This window comes from Cinclus cinclus, chromosome 25 (assembly GCF_963662255.1).
Source record: "Cinclus cinclus chromosome 25, bCinCin1.1, whole genome shotgun sequence".
NCBI classification, from domain to species: domain Eukaryota; kingdom Metazoa; phylum Chordata; class Aves; order Passeriformes; family Cinclidae; genus Cinclus; species Cinclus cinclus.
Window position 1 is genome coordinate 1070181 of NC_085070.1, and position 23032 is coordinate 1093212.

Below are 23032 nucleotides of genomic sequence, written 5' to 3' on the forward strand. Positions count from 1 at the left end.
TTGCTGAATTTGCACATTGTATCTGCAAAAGGAATAAAATCCTTAAAATATTCCTGCAATGGTCTTATGCTGAATGAAGAGTTTTATGAATATTTCAATTACAAGATGAGGCTTGAAAGGATAGAGTTGTTTCAATTTTGAATCACCCTTCCTTAAATAACTTGCCCTATTTGGTAGGAAATGAGACTTGGTTAAATCTGACACAAACTGGATAAAGATGAAGCTCCTTGAGCTGGAACCCCCTCGCTGCTCTGCTTTGCTGCTTGGAGCACAGCAGCCCTGGCTTCACTGAGCAGACACCAAGCTCTTGTCACCCTTGGGGCAAACAAGCCCTGCCTGATGGCCCAAAGCCTCCCCTCCTCCTAGTCCACTGTTATTTACAGTATTTGTTAAATGAAAAACTCAGCTCTTTGCTGTGCAGTGCTACACCTGCCCCTCTTTGCATCAAGAGGTAATCCTGTCCTTTTGGGATTTGAGAGACATGCAGAGAACAGCAAATCCCACTGTGCTGCATTGATCAGCTCGTTTCTACTCCCAGGTACAGAAAGGTCCCTGATTTCCTCCTCTGTCCTACTCAGAAATGGACCATGATGCAAATACTTGTGGGTTAAAGCAGAGCTCTACAACTACTTCATGGTTCTGATATCACTAATCCAACCAAAATACAGCTCTGATTTTGAGGAGTTACTCCTGGTTTTACTGGAGTTAATGAAACCAGGCTGGGTTTATTTCTTTTTCATTCATTCTTTCAGATCACCCCACTGAACCAGAGTCTATATTTGTCCATGTCTTCAGTTCTTGCTAAACTGGAGCAGCTCTAGAGCTGCATTCACCCCAACACATGAAACACAGATTTTAGTTCAGCTTTGGATTTCACCTTCTTGGGAAAGCAGTTACAGGTTTCTGCTGCCTGGTTCCAGCTAAGCAGGAACTAAGCTCAGTCCTGCTAGGAGAATAACAAGCTTCCTTCAGCAAAGCTGTGGCATTAGGTTTTACTTTTCAGCAGAAATTATCCACCAGCAGCAGTTGTTCAGCACGGACACCCCTGTGTGCATTTTCTTATGCACAACAGTGTCTGAAAGTGCAACTTTCCCCTTCACTCCCTGAAGCAGGACTTAAGAACTAAGTTCTGGTCTGGTAGTTATTGGCAAAGCTGAGGGACCCACTGAGCTTCCCTGGATCCTTTCCCCATTTCCCTGAGAGAGAATGATCACCCAAAATGAAATCAGAACTCAGCCCTGACTTCCTCATGGAATAAACTGCAGGCATCTGGATTCTGCTGCTCCTCACGGGCACCAAAGAGACCAGGCACCTCTGGAAATGATCCCTGGCTACTGTCACTCCATGCAGGAGTTCATCACTGCTTCCCTGGCCTTTGAATGGAACCACTTTACTGAAAGCTTGCCTGTTTTCCCTGTACCTTAATTAAGCATCTTCTTCATCATCCACCACACTGCTGCTTAACACATCCTGGCAACCTGCCCCTCATTTATTGCAGCAGATATGGCTGGCAGCAAACAGAGCTTATCATTGGGTATTAATTATTTGAGCATAAATAACATTCCCTCTTCTCTCGGGTCCATGATCCACCCTTTCTCATGGAAATATATTCATAGTAACAAGAGAGAGAAAACAATGAGATGGTAAATTTAAGCCTAAAATGAGTGATGAGTCTTGCAATGAGTGAAAATTAAAGCCAGGATAATTTAAATGAAAAATAAAGGTACATTTCTAAGAGGGATATTGATTAACCCCGGCCCAGAACCATCTGCCGAGGCAAGGGCTGGGTTTTTCCACTATATCTTCAGATCAGTCTAAGAAATTAACTTCAGTCAAAACGAAAAGTCATAATATGCATAAATATGTGAATTCATACAAGAGAAAGAAGCACCCAAGGCACACAGGCCAGCTTGGCCCTCCATGAGCACAACTGGCACTGCCCAAGGACAGAGCAGCTCAAAGGCTGGGTCTGGGGAAGCAACAGATAAAATAAAACCTCTGGGTGTGCAAGGCTCCCTGCCAGGGTATTCCCAAAGCCTCCCACAAAATCCAGCTGAGCACAAAGCCTCTGCTTTGCTCCATTGCCCCCTCAGCTCTCCTCTTAGAGAGGTGTTCCCCAGCCTCCCTGCACAGGGAGGAAAATAAAGCTCAGGAAACACAACTTTTGGCTACTCCAAAGTTCTCATGGATGATTGCAGGGCAGGAGCACACCCTGGAATCCACCTCCTTCCCTGCTCTGCACTGCTGAGGCTGTTTGTGCTGTGCCATGTGGGGTCTGGCTCTGTGCTGTTGGGAAATTCTCTGAAGGTGCAGCTTTGCCTGCTGGGGACACAATGTGCACATTTGTGTGTGTAGAGAAGCACCTGGGCTCATGTTTAATAAGCCAGCCCTCAGGTGCTGTGTTAAAATGCAGGATTCAGGTGGAAATGTTTGCACACACAACACTGGCAGCTTCTGAGAGTCCCTGTTATGCCTAAGTGGCTCCTACATGAGTTGTGCATGGATTCTGCTGTGAATGTGGCTTATCAGTGATACATTCATAAAGCAGATGTTTTCTATGTTTTGAATATGTATTTTTAGCTTGTTTACTGGGTCTGTTATAGAAATGGTTATTCATGGGTGAATAGCATGCTTACAGGTTATAAATGTTTCTTGTGGAGTATTAGCTAACATTTTTTAAAGTACACTGATGAGTGTAGAGTTTATATGGGATATTTACGTGGGTGGATGTATCTGTGTGTTATTTCAACTCCCATAAGAGACACAGCTTTGTATTTAAATGTTCATTACAGCAAAAAGTGGATCTTTTGTGCTTTTATTGCCATAGTTTATTGTCATGCACACACTGGTGAACAGCAGGGAAACTGATCCAGTTGTCAGAGACAACAATTTGGGAAGAGGTGCTCTCCCTCACTTCCAGGAAAGTTCGATACACTCACTAAATTAAAACTCTTTCAGGAAAAGGACAACCCTGGGGCCTGCCTGACAGGCTTTGGAAAGGGTCCCCAAACCCCCAGGTGGCCAGGCTGCACAGCCTGAAAATATGGTTTGAAAATACAGAAAACACTTGCTCCCAGCCCTGGGGGATCTTCTGGAGCAGATCCTGGATCTGCTCGGTTCAGTGGTGAATGCAGGAGGGTGTTTCTCCCATCCTCAAGAAACAGGGAAGTTCCTGGGCTCATGCACACACAGTTTGAAGCCTCAATTCAGGAAGTCACTGGGGCATATTTGCACATTCCAAACACAGAACAAGCCTTGTCCTATCCCCCATGCCTGGGGATGGATTTGTACAACCACCCTTCAGCAGATACCCAGCCAGCAACAACCCAAATTCCTTACATGAGGATATATGAACCCCCTGACTCAACTGTCTTAGGAAGGAGCAGTTTTATGGGATGAAATCTCAAGGGCAATGAGCAGACTAAAGAACTTCTGGGATATTTGCAGGTGGCCACCTTGTCTCTGGAAGGCAAGAGCCAGGAAGGAGAAAGGTGCAGAGGAAGTCCAGTGCCATTTTCCAGGCTCTGTATCTGGCCTCACAGGGACCTATCAAACCTCTGTCATGTTCAGCGGAGCTGGACAAGGCAGCTCGTTGGGCAGAGCTTACATAACATCCCTCCAGGGCCTCAAACTGCCTGACTTGCAGAGGCCCATTGCAGTTTTACTTTCCATTTCCATCTTCTGCATTAGATCACTTCTGCTACAGAGGAAGAAATTCTGAAACCCAGTTTTGATTTTTTACACGTAATTATCTTGCAGAGGTTGGGTGAGAAGGTCTCAGAAAATGAACAATCCATTCTAAGGGTCTCATTTTTCTCTCCGTTTTCTTCTCTCCGTTCCTCTGAGGCTCAAGATAGAAGAAAGAACCTGAGCAGAAAAACAAAAATGAGACCTCTGGAAAAGTTCTGCTCACTCTGAGGCTGCAAAATGCTTTCTAGAACTGATGAGCATTTCCAGTGAAGTTCCTTCCCTTGAAATGTGCTGTATAACTGAGAGGTAATTCCTCTACCCTGAAGGCCGAGCTGGCTGCTGGCTCCTAGTACAGTTTAAGCACAACACAGCCATGTCATGGTCATTTTTCCAGCCCCTCAGAAAAACCCCCACAAATTTCTCTTTTACCTTCATTATAAGATTACATCTCTAACTAAATGGTATCTCTGACCCCTACAGATTGTATTCTCTTCCTTGTTTCCATGTCAATAAGACCACTGCTTTCTATTTCCAGTTTATCTTGTCTTTGTATTAAAATCAAGAGGCAAAACTGTATTTCAGATCCTGAGCATGCAGCTGAGTCCAGACAATGCACATTTATTCCTCAGATAAGGATCTAGTCCTTTCTCTGTGGAAAACAACTCTTGCGTATTATGTATTCTTCATTTTATTTTATTAAAGAAGTAATTCTGCAGGTAGCCTGGTTTTTCCACCGAAGTTTGAGGAGCAAGGGAAGAGGTTTTCCCCAGCAAGACCATTTCTTTTCCTGTATTGTTGAAATTTGTGGAAATCTTTTATCTCACAGACTGCTTTTCTTCATTTCTTTTCTGGATGAGACAATCCTCTTTGGGAAATCTGGTTTTCTGCCTCTTTCTAAAGATCAAAATTGTTGTCTTCAGTTACGTCAGTGTTTTCCCATTAGCTGCAGGAACATCAGCACCTCAACCTCTATTTTAAATATGTGATTTGCAGAAGAGCAGCTAATTTTGCAAACTGCCACTTACCCAGTCTCCCTACTCCAGAGCCTCTGAAATTCTAGAACATTCCAACCCCCAGGGGAGTACCTCCTTTGTTTTAAATCATCAATTTGAACTGCAACAGGCACATTCAGGCCAGAAAAAAGCCTTCACTGAGGCAAAATTTAAACTTTCTCTGACCATGGGTAGCCTGTGAAATGCGTCAGAGATTCCATGAAAAGACTACACAAAACACTTCAGCTGGAGAAGACAAAACATTGGTTAAACATTTTCAGGGTCTGCAGGGAAAGGTGCTCTGCCCATATCAAACATTTTGCAGGAAATGAATCCAAATGGTTGTGATCCTGGAAGAAAACACTAAAATTTGTAAAATTCACAAAGGGAAAACACTTCACTACAAAGCAGAGAGGTTTTTTTCCTTTTAATTTAGCTGGAACAATGCCTACAATACATTGAGTCACAAATTAAGTGAAGGTATGAAATCACATTCTTCATACTGAGATAGGACATCCTGGACTGGTTAAACACCCTCTCAAGATGGGCAGAGTTCTGCACGTCCAATGAACACGTTTTGAAACAACCAGTGGTGGGAATTTTGGTTTTAACAGTGATGAGAAGAATGGGCCTTGTCCATGGAGATTGAGATGCTTTGCAGAGCAGGGCAAAGCTCAGAGCCTCAGGAAAAGGGAGGGAAACTGAGGCACAGTGCAGTGCAGTGACTCCCAGGATGAGCAGAGCTGGACTTGAATCCCAGCTCTAGCTCCCAGTCAGGTCCTGGCTGGCCAGTCCAGGGTCCCAGTAGGGTGTGTGGGTGTCTGCTCCAGCAGCTCCAGGGTTATACAGGCACCTCTTCCTTCCCCTCTCCCGCTGTCCCGTTGGCTCCACTCAGTCCTGCTGGATCCCTGCCTTCCTCCTCCTCATCCTCCTCATCCTCCTTGTCCTCGTCCTCATCCTCCCTGGCTGTCCCTGTGTCCTGGCCCAGGCTGGGCAGGTGGCCAAGGAGCTGCCCTTCCCGGCGGGACTGGGCCAGCTCCTTGGCACAGCACACGGGTGTGTGGGTCTCATAGGTGCTGTGGAAGCTGTTATAGTCCACCTCGTAAAAATCCTTCTCCAGGGTGAGCACGGGGGTGAAGCGGTGTCCCCACAGCACCTCGGTGTCCATGTAGGAGCTGCGAGCCTGGCAAGTCATCCCTGGGTGGAAAGAGAGGGATGTTAGAGGCAAAGCTTCCTTATGTGCTCACCCAACCACGCCTGGCACTTAAAAGCACTTCTGTGTTGTTTCAATACCTGACTGCTCTGGGACACAGAAAAGTCTTGGCTTAATAAGCCTCACAAAAGCCTCTATCATGAACAAGCTGAGAACCCAAAGGGAAAGGGATGCATTCATCTGTGCATCTTCTACCTCTTGAACCTTGTGCTTAGGGTTTTACAGTCTGGGACCTCTAAGCAGCTTCCCTCCACCTCCCCCTGCTCTGTTGAGGTGTTGTTTGTGTGGCTGAAACAAACAACTCCCGGTGGATCCTGCTGAAACAACCCCCAGCACTTCAAGTGCTGCTCCAGCCACGATTCACACAGCCCAGAACACAGGGAGCCACTGCTCTGCCTCTTCTGGGGCTGGCCCCATCGCTCCGCGTCTGTATTAGTGCCACAGTCCCTGTGCAACAGTGACGCAATCCCTGTACAGCAGTGCCACAATCCCTGTGCAGCAGTGACACAGTCCCTGTACAGCAGTGACACAATCCCTGTACAGCAGTGCCACAGTCCCTGTACAGCAGTGCCACAATCCCTGTGCAGCAGTGCCACAGTTCCTGTACAGCAGTGACACAATCCCTGTGCAGCAGTGCCACAGTCCCTGTACAGCAGTGACACAGTTCCTGTACAGCAGTCCCACAGTCCCTGTGCAACAGTGACACAATCCCTGTACAGCAGTGCCACAATCCCTGTACAGCAGTGCCACAATCCCTGTGCAGCAGTGCCACAGTTCCTGTGCAGCAGTGCCACAGTTCCTGTACAGCAGTGACACAATCCCTGTACAGCAGTGCCACAGTCCCTGTACAGCAGTGCCACAATCCCTGTGCAGCAGTGCCACAGTTCCTGTACAGCAGTGCCACAATCCCTGTACAGCAGTGCCACAGTTCCTGTACAGCAGTGACACAGTTCCTGTACAGCAGTCCCACAGTCCCTGTGCAACAGTGACACAATCCCTGTACAGCAGTGCCACAATCCCTGTACAGCAGTGCCACAATCCCTGTGCAGCAGTGCCACAGTTCCTGTGCAGCAGTGCCACAGTTCCTGTACAGCAGTGCCACAATCCCTGTACAGCAGTGCCACAATCCCTGTACAGCAGTGCCACAGTCCCTGTACAGCAGTGCCACAATCCCTGTGCAGCAGTGCCACAGTTCCTGTACAGCAGTGCCACAATCCCTGTACAGCAGTGCCACAGTCCCTGTACAGCAGTGCCACAATCCCTGTGCAGCAGTGCCACAGTCCCTGTACAGCAGTGCCACAGTCCCTGTGCAGCAGTGACACAATCCCTGTGCAGCAGTGCCACAATCCCTGTGCAGCAGTGCCACAGTTCCTGTACAGCAGTGCCACAGTCCCTGTGCAGCAGTGCCACAATCCCTGTGCAGCAGTGCCACAATCCCTGTGCAGCAGTGCCACAGTCCCTGTATAGCAGTGCCACAATCCCTGTGCAGCAGTGACACAGTCCCTGTACAGCAGTGCCACAGTCCCTGTGCAGAAGTGACACAATCCCTGTATAGCAGTGACACAATCCCTGTGCAGCAGTGCCACAGTCCCTGTACAGCAGTGCCACAGTCCCTGTACAGCAGTGACACAATCCCTGTGCAGCAGTGCCACAATCCCTGTGCAGCAGTGCCACAGTTCCTGTACAGCAGTGACACAATCCCTGTGCAGCAGTGCCACAGTTCCTGTACAGCAGTGCCACAATCCCTGTACAGCAGTGACACAATCCCTGTGCAGCAGTGCCACAGTCCCTGTACAGCAGTGACACAATCCCTGTGCAGCAGTGCCACAGTTCCTGTACAGCAGTGACACAATCCCTGTGCAGCAGTGCCACAATCCCTGTACAGCAGTGCCACAGTTCCTGTACAGCAGTGCCACAGTCCCTGTGCAGCAGTGACACAATCCCTGTGCAGCAGTGCCACAGTTCCCACTGCACACAGCAGCAAACACCTGGATGCTCCGCCTGAAACATGAGATGTTCCCTACCTGCTGCATTTTCAATTCCTTAGGAGGGTTCAAGCCCCTGTACTGATGGATTGTGGATTGAATAAACCTATTGAACGAATCATACGGAGCTGAGACTTGTCAAACTGCTTCTCAGACCCATGGATCAGAGTTTATTTACTTGGAACGGTTTGAAGAGAAGTTTTGCAGAGCAGGGATAAACACACCTGTGAGCAAATTGTCTTGGAATCACCTTGCAGTGTCAAGGCTATGTTCTCTTCCAAACATTTGTCTTCTCTTTGTCCTAATCACATTTTCATTTTGGAATTATTTCCAGTGAAAAGCTATCCTCAGAAAATTCTCCCACTGTTCTCTCATGGAGGGTGAAGGATTGGCCTGACCTGAATACATTCCAGAACATGCACTTGATTCAGTTTCTGACCAATGCTTTCAAGTCAAACTCCTGCAGCCCAAGGCACAGGGACAGAAATCGAAAGTAATACATAGGGGGAAAAAAATCTCAGTGTCAGATGCTTCAGGGAAGAACATATCACATATTCTCACCCTCTGAGCTCATAAGTGACTGAAATCTCAGAGCCATGAGAAAACCCATTTTTCTGTAAAAACAACCCTACCTTTGTGAACAGAGGAATATTTTGTTCTTATAATTGCTGCAGACCATTAAAAGACACCTACACAAGCAAGTGCTCTGCAAAGCTGCAAGTCTCTTACTGCTTTCCATGGTTTAAAGCTACGAGGCCAGGAGTATTTTGTTCCTTGAAAGGGGAAGAGACGGTGACACACACTATGCTGACACATCTGCAGTTCTGTAGCACAGACTGAAAGCCCAGTGTTTCCTCTCAAGAAGATCTGCAGGAGTGTTTGCTTCTGGGCAGGAACAACAAGTACTGCCTTACTCACAGTGTTCCAGCATGCCTGCTTCCTGGGCTGGAAGGAACTGGGAACTGCAGAGGCTACCATGAAAAACACAGCCAGGGAATTAAAAATCACCCCAAGTGTTGCTGCCTTAAGATAAGAAGTTCTTGCGGAAGTTCAGTGTCTTTTCAGGAAAGTCTCAGCTTTTGCTTTAGAGCTGAAGAACAGGGTGAAGCCACTCCTGACTTTGGTGGCTCTACAATGTGCAGCCTTGCCAGCCCTCAGGGTGAAGACGGTCAGCCCTCCTGCCCTGGGGCAGCTCCACCCTCCCAGGAAGCCCGAGGAATCCTACTGGTACAGTAGGTACAGGTACTATGTGTACCTACTAGTACAGTCCTGGTACAGGTTTTCCCAGGGGAGCCTTGTCACTGGCGCTGATCCTACGCTGACCTCCCTGGGCTTTTATTCCTGTTGTTTGGAGGGTCAGGGCTGCAGGGCTAATCCCATTTCCTCTGCTGCCTCATGCCAGGAGGTTGGAAATCAGCGGCTGGCTAAAACAAACCAGTCCTTTTCCCTTTGCACAGAGCTGGTTTGGCACCAGGAATCCCAAAGGTCTCCAAGTGCCTCCTCCAGAGCCAGCAAGGAGAGCAGGAGAGGAGGCCCTGTAGACTCCAGGATCAGTCCTGTGAATGAACCAGCTGATTCTTATCCTGGTTTTCCAAGTGCTGCATCAAGCTACCATGGAGGAGTCCCCAGGGCAAAGGTGGGGTGTTCTTGTGAAATCTGGGGGCCTGGGGCTCTCTAAGGGAACTCCTGCTTTATAATCTGGGCCTGAAATAGCTCCTACCCTGGGGGAGCACCTGAGTGCACCCAAGCTCCTGGGACACCATCCCAGTCCTGCTCCAAGTATTCAGTTAGGGCAGGAGCAATGGAAAGCTTTCAGCAACCAAACACTGCTACTGCCAGCTTCCTGCAGGAGCTGCTTTCTGTAACCCCAGGGGGACACTGAGCCAGCACAATAAGACAACTTGTAATTGCTCCATAATCCCATTCAAATATTCCTTTTTAGCACATGTGCACTGGTGTTTAATTGCGTGGGGACACACTGCTTGGCAACTCCCACATCACCCAGTAAACAACACCATTGTCTCTGCTTCAAATTCTGTTAAGTGCCTGCTTTGCAGGCTGCCCTGTGCTCTCCAGCCTGGTTAATTAATGCATCTGTAATGTCCCTAGCTAATTATTGCCTCTGTAACTGCAAAAAGATGACAGAAGAGGTGTGGAAACAATAAACCTTATTTTTATTAAGAGCACATGGATGCAGCCACTTGCCACTGGAACACAATGTATGCCCTCTGTGCTCAGAATATCCCAGTACCACCTTGCAATGGGGCACAGCAATCCCCAGACGCAGACCTCTGTGTATCCCTGAAAAAAATCACCGGTTTAATTGCAGAATTCTGGTTTATCTGAGTCTGTGGGATGTCTTGGGAATCATTTGCCATACGCTCCCATCCATCAAGTAGAATCAGAATTCAGGATATCCTGAATTGGAAGGAAGCCACAAGGATCATCAAGTGCAACTCCTAGCTGCAAACAGACCCAGATATGGGTACCACACCAGCTGTGACATCACTCTTCTGCATCACTCGCACAGCCCTGAAGCGCCGACACTTTAGGGAGCACAAGAACTCAAGAGACATTCCAGACTGTCTGAATTTCTTGCAGAATTAATTATGTATGGCCCCAAAAAAGGCTGTTAATCCTTTCCTTAAAGAATATATGAGTACACATTTTGAGTTTAAACAGTGCAGGTATAGAGAAGTGCTATTTGGAGGTTTCATTTAAATAATTTTCATGCCAAAAGAATACAGAAATCCAGAATGGGTTGAAAGAGACATTAAACATTAACACCTTCCACTATCCCAGGTTGCTCCAAGCCCCATGCAGCCTGGCCTTGGACACTTCCAGGGATCCAGGGGCAGCCACAGCTTCTCTGGGCACCCTGTGCCAGGGTCTCACCACCCTCATGGGGAGGAATTCCTTCCCAAAATCCCATCTGTCTCTGCCCTCTGGCAGTGGAAGCCATCCCCTGTATCCTGTCCCTCCATCCCTTGTCCCCAGTCCCTCTCCTTTATGCCCTAGCAGGGGCTCTGAGCTCTCCCTGGAGCCTTCTCTTCTGAACAATCGCAGTTGTCTCAGCCTTGCCTCATAGGAGAGCTGCTCCATCCCATCATCTTCATGGCCCTGTATCCTCATTTTCCTTCTTTCAGTCCAAGTAGATGTACTTGAAGTCACAGACATATATTTTTCAACTTTATCATATTTTCTGGGTTGTAAGACCATTGGAAGTTTCATTTTCTCCTAAACAATCTGGTTTAAAAATGAAAAAGTATGTTTAATATAAATATGTGTAATCTGTCTGTTGTGGAAAACATGGAATGATATATCTTCAGATGTCAACTCTTAGTTGCAGCTTTCTCATCTCTTAATGCAGCAGCTCAGCTTCATGTTGCAAGCAAAACTCAACTGTAATAGAAACCAGAGATAAAACTCGTTCAAAGTGAGAAGCGGATGTATCAAGTTTTCAATAAAGTTGGAACCAGTTCCAGGATTTGTAGGTGCTGGAGACCAGGGCACTGTGTCCTGATTTCACGTTGTGCAATAAACATTTCACAGAGTTTTGATGATAATTTCATTATAGCAGAATCCTAAGAAGTGAATTTTTTTTCTGTGGGTTGGAGCCACAGATCAATCACTGAGCTGTGCCTGTTCCTGCTTAAGGCAGTCATGGATCCTCTCTAAACAGCTCTGTTCTGCTTCCCAGCAGATGAAAATCCAGAATAGATTGTGATGTGTATTAAAGCAGGTGTCTCATCACATCTGAGAGCAGAGGAAACGGCGGAGTGTAAAACAAGTGCCAGGGAGCTCTCCAGTAAGGCTCTTTGCTGTCATCATGATCAGTTATCAAAGAGCTGGGAATGTCTGAGCGTGCTGACAAGGAGCAGGAGGGGCTGGGGCTGCTCAGGGGCTGCAGGACCTGCTGATCCTGTGCTGGAGCAGAGTCTGGGCTTCTGGGAAAGGAGACAGTGCTCCTGCTGCCCAGATAAAACTGGAGCTCACTGCCCCAAATCTGCACCTGCAGCTGTTTGGTTGTTTCCAAAGGCTCTCTCCAGCTGTTGGAGGATGCTGATTTTTGGCAAACATCCTATCCCAGCCAGGTGACCTCACTGGAGGGTTAATGGGAGAGCACAGGGAGACACAGAGGGTGCTCTGCCAACCCCAGACTCTCCCAAGGCTTCAGTGGGATCCCATCCCGAGCAGAGGTGGATCCTCCAGTGCTGCTCCATGGCCTGAACCTCCTCAGTGGGCAGAGATATCCCAGCCCCTGGGGCTGTCAAGACAACATTTTTCATCAGGCTAAAATTAACTGTGCTCATTGAAATGCCAGGGAGCTCAGTGATTATCTGCTGGGAAATGTCATGTGGCTGCCTGGGCTGGGCCAGATCTGCTCGTCCCCCTCCGACACAGACACTGCTGGCAGTCATCTCTCTCCTCTGCCCTTGTTTGTCCATTCTCTTGTGTCCAGGGTGACTTTTCTCCTTCTTTTGGATGCTCTGAAGCTGTGGAACACCCACGCACCAGGAACTGATGGCCTCAGAGGTGCAGTGGCAGTGATGGAAGCTTACAGGTGTCAACAAAAAGGTATAAAAAAATTAAGTTCTATTGCTGCAATTAAGCAATATGTGTCTATCAATTTGCATTAGCATATGGTAAGTTATAAAAGTTATTAGTCCCTCGGTGTTAATTAGACCAAAGAACACTGTAAGCTCCAAAAAGTCAATATCCTTCCAACTTGAAAAGGAATATTAGAAGGTAGGAGCATGACCCTCCAATTATTTGTGCTTGTCTCCTTTAGAGGACATGACTGGGCTTGATTCACTTTGATATTTATGCCAGAGGAAAGTAATAGGATTTTAATTTATCCGAATACTCTCCAGGCATGCAAAAGCTCCTAGGCACTGGGAAAAATCTAATACAAGGACTATGATGTAAAGACCTTGGATTCAATTGCCATGTCTCTACCAGGCCCAGCTCAAGCCAAGCTCACACCAGGTAACTTCCTCAGGATTTACAGTGACTGCAGAGGCACTTCAGACACTACTGCCAGCCTCTGCCTCCAGAGGACAGTCCAGCTCATGAACACAATGACCTGAGACATCTCTTCCCTAGAACTTTTTAGGGAGCTTCTGTAACACTTCTTCAAGGTCCTCCTTGCAGAAAACTTATTTATATACAAAATGCAAAACAACACAAGACAATCCAAACCAAATGATGAATGCCCAGAAACTCCATTCAGTAATTCCACACTTCCTTTGTGCTCCCATGAAAATCATTATTAATTTCAGCGTATCTTTTGTTGTGACTACTCCACTTGGCCCTACATTTACAGCCAGGAAACTGCATTCTGTCCTCTGCAAAGGTGGATAAATTGAGGTGTGAAAACTCTGCTGTTTGCCTAGACTCCCACTGGGATAGGATGGGTTAATTACTTCTAATCATTAAATCCCTTTTTATCACACTGACTCTAAGACAGAAAAATATATACCTGTACTTACATAAGAGTTCATTAAAACTTCATTTAGTGACTGGACTAATCAGGCATCTGGAGTGTCTCTTGCGCCTTATTTAACTGTGCTGGGAAAAAGAGGCAATGAAAACCAGGGAGCACTAGGAGTCGAGTAACAAGCTCTGCTGCCTCCATGCCCAGGGAGCAGCAGTGCTGGACGCTGTGCTCAGGAAATGAGGGAGGCAGAAAGCTACAGAAAACTCAGGATTTGGATAACTATCAGCAAATAGCAGAGGAAGGGTAAAGCTGGAAGAGAAGAGAGCCCCTTCAAATTATCTGCCAGGAAGTCTTGTAGGATATGCAGAGTGTGTCAGCATATGGAGTGATGGCTTACAGACAAAAACAGTATTTAAAAAAATTGGACTTGCTAATGTTCCCTAAGTGGATCAGCCAAATCCTTCATCACAACCCAGCTGACTCTGCACCACGTGGAAGGGGGGGCTGGACCTCCCCTGCTCTTCCCTGTCCCAGCAGCTTTTGAACACTCTGTTCAGTTTGGGATCAGCAGGGGAAGGGCAGGAGCTTTGGCCAGCAGCAACCAGGAGCTGTCCTGTCACCAGGGTGGCCCTGAGATTTTGGGAAGCAGAGAGGCAGAGAAAGCAAAAATGTATTCACTGTGCAAACGGATTTTACATCTTTGCTTTGTTCCTTTTTCTTGCAGGTCAGATTTGGGGCAGCTGATCTTGACAAGAGTCCCTTTCTGATCAGGGAAAGGTAATGAATTCCCTGAATTAATCCCTGTGCCCAATTCATCGGGAGCACTGGGAGTGATGCTGTGCTCCCGAGATGCCCACGGAACGGCCCTGGGAGTCAGAACACTTGTCAGCAGTATTGATTTTGTCTTCACAGTGCTCGTTTCACCCAGCAATGACCACAACAGATCTGCCCAGAAACTCACTCTCTCTCTGGCCTTTTCCATCCACTTGTGGAGCCACAGTGCCTCACCCATCCCAAATATTGATGGGAAAAGCCACACCTGGCTTTGTGCCATGCCTGCCTCTGTGGGCAGTGGAGCAGCTTCAGTCAGTGGAGCAGCCCCGGATGCCCCAGAACTCTCACTGCAATAACACCAGGTTTGCTCTCTTTTTCAGCCAAATAAACCCACTGCATTTTAGGCTGGCTGGTGAGCTGCTGTTCTTCAGTGCTCTGTTACTCAAGCCTTTGAAAAGCCAAGGCAACTTCAACAAAATCTTTGTTTTAAGCCACAGCGTTTCACTTTGTAGAAACCCAATAACTTGAAGGGTGTGAACTCCTCAGAATTTACTCTACACTTTTCATTTGAAGCTATTTACCATCTTTGCCTTGCACTGGGTCAGAATTAAACTTAAATGTCAGTAAATAGTGCTGCTTGTTTGAGAGGAGACAATACATTTGTAATGTGTGTGCACCTGGGTAAATCTACTGAAAATAGCTATAAAATCATAAAATTAACAGTGAAAAATAGTTCCACTTTTAGTTGTGTTTAAATTTCTGTAGTCATTGATATGTTGCCAGTCACCATTCTGACCTGCTTTCCAAACACCTTATGGAAAACAGAGCTGTATATTCTGACCAGTGGTACCTCTGAACTCTGGGGGGTGGATTCCTCATTTTCTGTAGGGGTTGCTAAGGGAACAAATGCTCTGTTGTATTTTACACTGTCCTGAACCCGACCAGGCTGTGACAGTGTCAGGATTTAACAGAAGTCCTGCTGGGAGTAAATATCACACCACTCCTGAGAACAGATGGGGCTTGAGCAGTGCCATGGGCTGGGAAGGACCTGAAGAATTTGCTTGGAGCAGATTTCAAAGTGTGGAGGGAGGGATTAATAACCCCAAACTGCTTTATCAATATTCCCAAGTGTGAGGATGAAACAGGAAAGCACAAACACTCTTTCAGCAAGTCACTCTTCTTGTGACAAAATATCAGAGAATCTCAGGGTTAGAAGAGACCTTCAAGATCATCAAGTCCAACCCACGCCCTAACACTTCAACTAGACCATGGCACCCAGTGCCACATCCAATCTTTCTTTAAACACATCCAGGGATGATGACTCCACCACCTCCCCAGGTAGACCATTCCAGTATTTTATCATTCTTTCAGTAAAAACTTTTTCCTAACATCCAACCTAATTTTCCCTTGACACAGCTTGAGAGTGTGTCCTCTCATTCTGTCAGTGCTGCCTGGTGAAAGAGACCAACCCCCACCTGACCACAGCCACCTTTCAGGAAGTTGTAGAGAGTGATAAGGTCACCCTTGAGTCTCCTTTTCTCCAGGATAAACAATCTCAGCTCCCTCAGTCATTCCTCATAGGGCTTGTGTTCCAGACCCCTCACCAGCCTTGTTGCCTCCTCTGGACATGCTCAAGCATCTCAACATCCTTCCTAAACTGAGGGGCCCAGAACTGCACACAGTACTCAAGGTGTGGCCTCACCGGTGCTGAGTACAGGGGAGAGAATGACCTCCCTGTTCCTGCTGGCCACACCATTCCTGATCCAGGCCAGGTGCCATTGGCCTTCTTGCCCACTTGGGCACACTGCTGGCTCATGTTCAGCTGCTGTCCATCAATGCCCCCAGGTCCCTTTCTGCCCTGTCCAGCCACTCTGTCCCCAGCCTGGAGCACTGCAAAGGGTTATTGTGGCCAAAATGCAGGACTTGGCACTTGGACTTGTTAAACCTCATCTTACTGGACCCTGCCCATCCATCCAACTGGTCCAGGTCTTTCTGCAGAGCCCTCCTACCTTCCAACAGATGGACACACGCTCCCAGCTTAGTGTCATCTGCAAATTTCCTAATGAAAGACTCAATGCCCTGATCCATGTCATCAAAAACATTGAACAGAACAAGCCCCAGCACAGACCCCTGGGGGTCACCACTGGTGACTGATCCCCAGCTGGATGCAGCACTGTTCACCACCACTCTCTGGGTCCAGCCATGCAGCCAGTTCTTAACCCAGCAGAGTGCTCCTGTCCAAGCGTGGGCTGCCAGCTTTTCCAGGGAATGCTGTGGGAGACAGTGTCAAAGGCCCTACTGAAATCCAGGTACACAACATCCACAGACTTTCCTGCATCCACCAGGGAAGTCGCTCCGTCATAAAAGGAGACCAGGTTGGTCAAACATGACCTACCCCTCCTAAACCCATGCAGGCTGGGTCTGATGCCCTGGCCATCCTCTAAGTGCTGCGTGATGGCACTCACTCCCCTGCTGCCATAGGTCCCTCAGGACCCACCCCAGACTCCAAACTGGATCCTGGAATCATCCGAGATCCACTCAGCTCCGAGTTCAGTGCAAAATGCCTCTTACAGCTCAAGTGTGGGACTTCCCAGTCTGCTTTCTGAGTCCAGGATAATTCATTTCCACAGATGTATGCTCCTTAATATCCTTACAGCCCAGCCTGTGCAATCCCTCTGGGAGAGGAGCCCATTTGTAAGGCAGTATTATTCCTCTGCCATGCTTTTAATTCCGAGGTTGTTATTGATAATGACTTCCTCTCACACATCCTCAGCAGAGGCTGAGCCTTCCTGCGAGGAAGGCAGAGCAGCAGGGTTTCAAAGCATTTGTAGTGTCACTGTGTGAGGAGGAAAGAGGCTTTGGACAAACAAGGAGTTTCATTCCATGCTCAGATTAGGAGGCTCCAGCCTCTAATAAATGTTTAGGCTTCAGAATAAGTCACTGTTACAAATCCTTGCCTTTGATAACCTTTTCCACCCACCCCTTCCTTTGCCATGTCTCTACAGTGTTCTGCTGGGGAGGAACATTTCCCTGGAAATGCAAGGTGAATTCCACTTCCCCAGCACATATTCCAGCCCAAATTGAATGCAATTTATCCATCACCTCCCTTCAGCTCTGTTTGGGAAGTCAGCTACTGCTGGTCACCTAAAGGGAAACTCTGAGACACCAAATTACCTCTCCACACAGCTGCCTTTGGGAACAAAGGTTTGGGATGCAGGGATTTGAGAGATTTTTCCTCCTCTAGCTGTTGGGAGACTAATAAGCAAATCTCCAAGATGGAATAACATTAACAGTCAGCAAGGGGCAGAATCTGTGAAGCAAGGTGCTGACACCACTGAGTACTTGTAACAAGCTGAAAACCCCTGCTAATGACTCACAGAGAATCTCACTGAGACGGAAAAAAAACCCAACCACCACCCACAGGAAAACCCTGGGCTCATAACTAAAATCCTGAAATACCAAAGGGGAAAACTGCTTATAAAAGCTTTTTTTTTTCGTCTCAGATTTGGTTGTCCATCTTTAACCAGATTCCTCTCGTCAGAGCTGCCTGTAGCCCTTTCCCCTACAGACCCTGATTCCATCAAGGCGTTCCACCCACCCCAAGCTGGAAAACCCTGCCTCAAGGGACCTGAGCATCTCAGAGGCTTGGACACACTCACTGTCCCGCAAGGGCAGCAGGAAGAGCTGTCAGCTCCTCCCAAAACCTAGAGCAAAGGTATTCATGCAAGTGGAAATGACCCATGGTGCCACGACTGCCAGGTGCAGCTGCCTGGCCAGGCAGAGCTCCTGTAGGAGATACATGTGGGAAGAAGCTTCTGTGCCCATCCCTCCCCTCAGCTGCCTTTCCCATCCATGGAAAGCTGAGGCTTACCACTTTTCCAGAGTCACTATACAAAGATACAGATTTCTTTCTATTGCCTGCCACAAATACACCCTTAGGAGGAAACTGGGAATGGGCTGAGGATATCTCCTAATCTCCCATTACCCAGCTTTGTCTGAGCTGTTAAGCAGCTGCAGGGCTGCAAGAGTCACAAAAGCAGTTTCTGTATTTTTCCTCTTTGAGCTCCTTCTGGGAATGTGTGTCCTGCACCACGTGCAAGTCATTCAGCTTCAGCACGTGCTGCTTTCATGGGATACACTGAGATTTGGGTGCTTCATAGCCCCCATTAAAATCAACACTACAGCAGTACCTAAAATAGCACAATTACAGCCAATCTTTAATACAGAGGAGAAATGGGAAAAGATTTGCACCATGAATTTTGATCACAGGAAACAGGACCACCAGAGACTCAAGAATTCCTTTAATTCACTGCTTTTTTACTCCCCTGGATCATTTCTAATCAGTTATGGGCAGCTCCAGGACTAACCCCTTCATCTCAATCCCAGACTTAAAAAAGAGGGTGAAGCACTACAAAAAAGAAGGTGAAACCCTACAGCATGAGCCAAAGGCCCAGCCCCACATTTCACTGCTGGTTATCTCAGACACCCCACCTGAGTCAGGCACTACCCAAGGATAAACCTCACCATGTTCCCATTCCAGGCGACATGGACAGTGAAATCCCCATGCTAAACTACCACAATGCATTGTGCCCCTTTCCCCCTCCAAACACTGACTGCTGACAGATCCTTACCTGTGGCTTCCACCATTCCTTCCAGGATGACCACAATCTCAAACTCCTCCTTCTCCAGCTGTGTGCGGGACATCTCCCAGAAGGGGCTCTTCTCATTGATCTCATGTGAGATGATGAGAGGGGACACCAAGAACAACCTGTCGTCTCCAGTGTCAAATCCTACGTTGATGTCTGTTTGATTCAGGGGAATAAACTCTCCTTCTTTGGTCTGTTTGGACTTAATCAGTTTGGCACGAATGGAAGCCTCGACAATGTGGGAATTGCGGAGGTCCCCGACCCGGAACATGAGGCAGAGCTTCTCATCCCTCATGGAAATGACGGCGTTGTTGGAGAACATGAGGGTCTCCGCCCTCTTCTTTGGTTGGCTGATCTTGACAAACATGCATCCCACCATGAAGGCGTTGACGATGGAGCCCAGGATGGCCTGGACCAGGAGTAGCACGATGCCCTCGGGACACTTCTCTGTGATGACCCTGTGGCCATACCCGATGGTCGTCTCGGTCTCAATGGAAAACAGGAACGCTGACACAAATCCACTGAGGTTTTCAACGCAGGGGATCCAGTTCTCATCTTCCAGGTGGTCCAGGTCTCCCCGGATATAGGCGATGAGCCACCAGATGAACCCAAAGAATAGCCAGGTGATGGTGTAGACCATGGTGAAGACCAGCAGGTTGAAGCGCCACTTGAGGTCCACCAAGGTGGTGAAGAGGTCGCTGAGGTACCGGTAGGTCTCCTGGACGTTCCCATGGTGCACGTTGCACTTGCCACTCTTCTCCATGTACCGCTGCCGTGGCTTCTTGCCCTCGGCGGAAATGAGCCGAGTCCTGTCCGTGGCAATGGGGACATCATCCCGAGCCTGCTTGGGGATCTTCTTGGGCTCCTGGGATGTGACCCTGATGTCCATGTCCTGGTTCATGAAGATCCGAGAATCTCCAGCCATGGCTGGGCTGCACAACAGGAAAAGAAGTTTCAGGCAGAAGGCAAAGAGACAAAAGCCATTTTGTTTCACTGTCTGGACCACCAGGACGTTGTTTTTGGAGGGCTCACACTTCTCCTACAACAGCCCTATTAAACACAGCCCTGCAGTGACCCAGAATTAAACACAGGCCCTTCAAACATCAGCCACCAGCAGGGTGATGGACACGCTGTGGGAGCATGGAACAGTTAAACCTTGGAGCATTTTGGGGTTTTTTGTTTGTAGATTTTTTTACACACCAAATTTGCTGGAGATCACAACTCAGAAAAAAAGTAAAGATACATCAACATCTTTTCAGGAGCAACTGGAGCTTTTTAATGCCTCAGGTTTTGGGTGCATATGAAGAGAAACCTTAGAAATTAAGTGTAAATGCAGAGCACCACTGCCTACCCAAATATCACATGAGTCTAAATTATGCATGAAGGCTTCCCTTGCAGTCAGCAGAGAAGGGCATCTCCAGGGATAATTCAGATTTCAGGAGTGCTGAATCACCTTCTGGAAGTTCATTTGTGAACCTGGGCTTTAAATGTGAAATAAACATTTGAGCATCTTGAATCCCTCGTGTGAGGGTGTGATGAATCCAGGCCTGCTGTTAATGAGATCTATCAGACCTCACCCCTTTGCTCCACCTGACATTAGACAAAATCACTGTGCATTTTCAGGAATGCATCAGAGATCTATTAAAAAGCCCACTGTCGACATTCAGAGTTATGCTTACCAGGATACAAATAAATAACATGAGATGAAGGCGGCAATGCTTTCTGCCAGTTATAATGTAACATCCTGTTTACTGAGATGATTAGATACTCCTTTAAAAATGAGAGCCTTGACTCTGGATGCAGAGCACAGACAAAATCTCTGTCAAAGACTACCTAAGGAGCCTTAGGGATATCAAAGACAGAGCAGCAATATTTTCTATGGCGTTCATTCCCTGCATTGTCCTCTGTAAATCCTATTAAAACCTAACTAAATCTATTACTGCTCCCTCTATCTTTAATCTTTTTATGTGCCTGTGAATGAGAAAAGGTGTGGAGATACAATTAAGAGTATCTTGGGAGAGACAATTTTTAAGACTGAGCAAAGTAGCTTCATCTTTTTGGTATTAAAAAGCACAAAGGGTGGGCGGGAAGGAAGCAGAGGCAGGATGAATAAATGAAGCAACACATTTTCACTTCCATTCGGCTGCAGCCAAGTCTGGTTAATAGCAGAGAATTCATCGTGGCCCTTGTCTAAGTCACCATCAATCTCTGCTCCAACGAAGCGGCCGAAGCCTGTTGCTGGAACCAGCCCTGCTGGCTCTGCTCCACAGGGAGCACAGCCATCTGTGCCCAGCACAGCCCAGCATGCTGCCTGCAGCCACAGGGCACTGCCGAGCCCTGCAGCCACAGCCAGGGGCAGGCAGTGGGCATTCGTGCTGCTGGGATGGGAGATCGGGGGGAATTGGGTTTGCCACCCGCCCTAGACATGGGGTATATAGTCCCCGTGTTGTGTGTTCCTTTCCTCCAGTGGAAGCAGGCAGGATTTTGACAGAGGAGTCACCCCCCCTCTGTTTCAGTCTCTCCTGAGAGCTGGCTCAGGATGTATTCACACATCCTCAGATTCCTGCTGCAGTGGAAACCTCCAGACCCACTGGCCTGGCTTTCTGGGCATGTGAAGTTCATCTCTTTACATGTATGCAAAGTGCTGCAAGATCCTAAAAATTGACAAGAGCATAACTTAACTCTCACTTCCCAATATGTGACAGCACATGGCAGAACAATCACACACTTTCCCCCCCTCTTTAATAGCAAAAGAAGCCTCCCATCCACTGGGAATCAAGTAGTGAAGAACGTCCTCACTTCCTTTTTACAAATAATATTCTCGATGCATGTTTGCATTGATTGATTAATCTAAAATTACTCCATTTGGACTAAAAAGCTTGTCATCAATCTAAATGTAAAACCAGGCAAGTGTTGCCTGTTGCTTTCAATTTTTAAATACTTGTTTTAAAGATAATTTTGTTATAAAAGTAAATTTGAAGCTATCACTGGCACCACAGGTAAGAGAACAATCCAGTTCTAGATTTCAATCTAGAGTGGAAGGTTTTATGTTCTAGATTCACACCAAAGAGACCAAAAGATTCTTGAAACTTATTACAAGGAACAGAATAGAGGAAAAGCAACCAAAATTCCTAAATCCCCAGGAAGATCACTCTGATGGAGCAGGTTTGAGGAACTGCCCACTGATGAATGTACGAAGAAACTTTAACAAAAACACTCACAGGGCTGGCAGCATCTCTAGCAACAACACAGCTGAAACTTATCTGCAAACCTTCAGGAGCACCTTCCAAGTGATTCAGTAAAGCAGAAAAATTCCTGCTGGATAACAAGTTCACTGACAGCTTCAGTGGCATTACAACTCCTAACAATATTTCATTTCTAACTCTCCCATTGTAGTATGAACATAACCTCAGTCTGTGGTTATTGAAAATAATTAAGCATATGAATTTTTGCTTCAGAGTCTTTAAACAGAATGCTCCTGGTTACCAGTTTGAGCACAGCTTTGGATGGCTGCACACTATCCAGCTTTCTGCTCTGAATGATTCCAGGATTTTCTAATTCTGAGCAAATCACTGCTTTTCCTTCTGCCTTAATTCTTCAACAGTAAAATCTGTGATATGGACATGGTCTGTGAGATCCCAGGCATGAGAATATTCTAGGAAATTCTCTGTCATTCCTTTATGACTTTAAGTGCCCTGGGCAACTTCAGCCCAAACGACAAGAAGTTCTGAAAAGAGCAGTGTAACTGTAAGGACCTGGTTAACCCTTCACTGTGTAATGCACAAACATCTCTGCCATACCATGGCAAATATGTTCATGCATCTCCCAGAGATTTCAGCTCCAGTCTGTAAATACCTGCTCCCTCCAGCACAGAGAGCCATGAGGTGAAATTTCCTCTTACAGTCACAGGCACTGTTCTGTTTCTTTGGCATTTACCATCTTTGGTTAAACGAGACCAGGATAATAAAAATGTCACTTCTGTACAAAGCTGCCTTCCTTTAGGACAGGCTACTGCACGAGGAGCTGTGAGTCAGTGCATTATCAGCCTTGCAGAGATGTTTTTATCAGCCCTGCTGATGTTCAGCTCTGCCCAGATGACACACTCGGGGCAGGCGGTGGCATTTAGGGGCTGGGATTTGCTGTGCAGGAGTCAGGCTGGGTTTAGGTGAGAATCTCCAGGAGGCAGTGCTTGGCAGAGCAGCTACCAGCCCCTCCTGACAGAGCTCATGTACTCCTGGCAGGTCCAGCAATTTGCCTGGACCTCAAAGAAGGCAAAACTATAAAACACCTGA

At 47.3% G+C, this 23032-nt stretch overlaps 1 protein-coding gene across 2 annotated transcripts; it reads right to left on the bottom strand.

Annotated features, from left to right (window-relative positions):
- Positions 1-920: 920 nt before the first annotated feature.
- On the bottom strand, positions 921-21975 carry KCNJ5 (potassium inwardly rectifying channel subfamily J member 5). Of its 2 annotated transcripts, none has more exons than XM_062508567.1 (3): positions 18726-19665; positions 5706-5879; positions 921-943 (listed from the first exon to the last, which is right to left on the bottom strand). In XM_062508567.1, exons 1-3 carry the CDS (start codon positions 19663-19665, stop codon positions 921-923), a joined length of 1137 nt encoding a protein of 378 aa, XP_062364551.1. The 2 variants fall into 2 exon arrangements, with proteins under 2 accessions (XP_062364551.1, XP_062364550.1); XM_062508566.1 differs by lacking the exon at positions 921-943 and adding an exon at positions 21962-21975 and having other exon boundaries at positions 5524-5879; positions 18726-19672.
- Positions 21976-23032: the final 1057 nt, after the last annotated feature.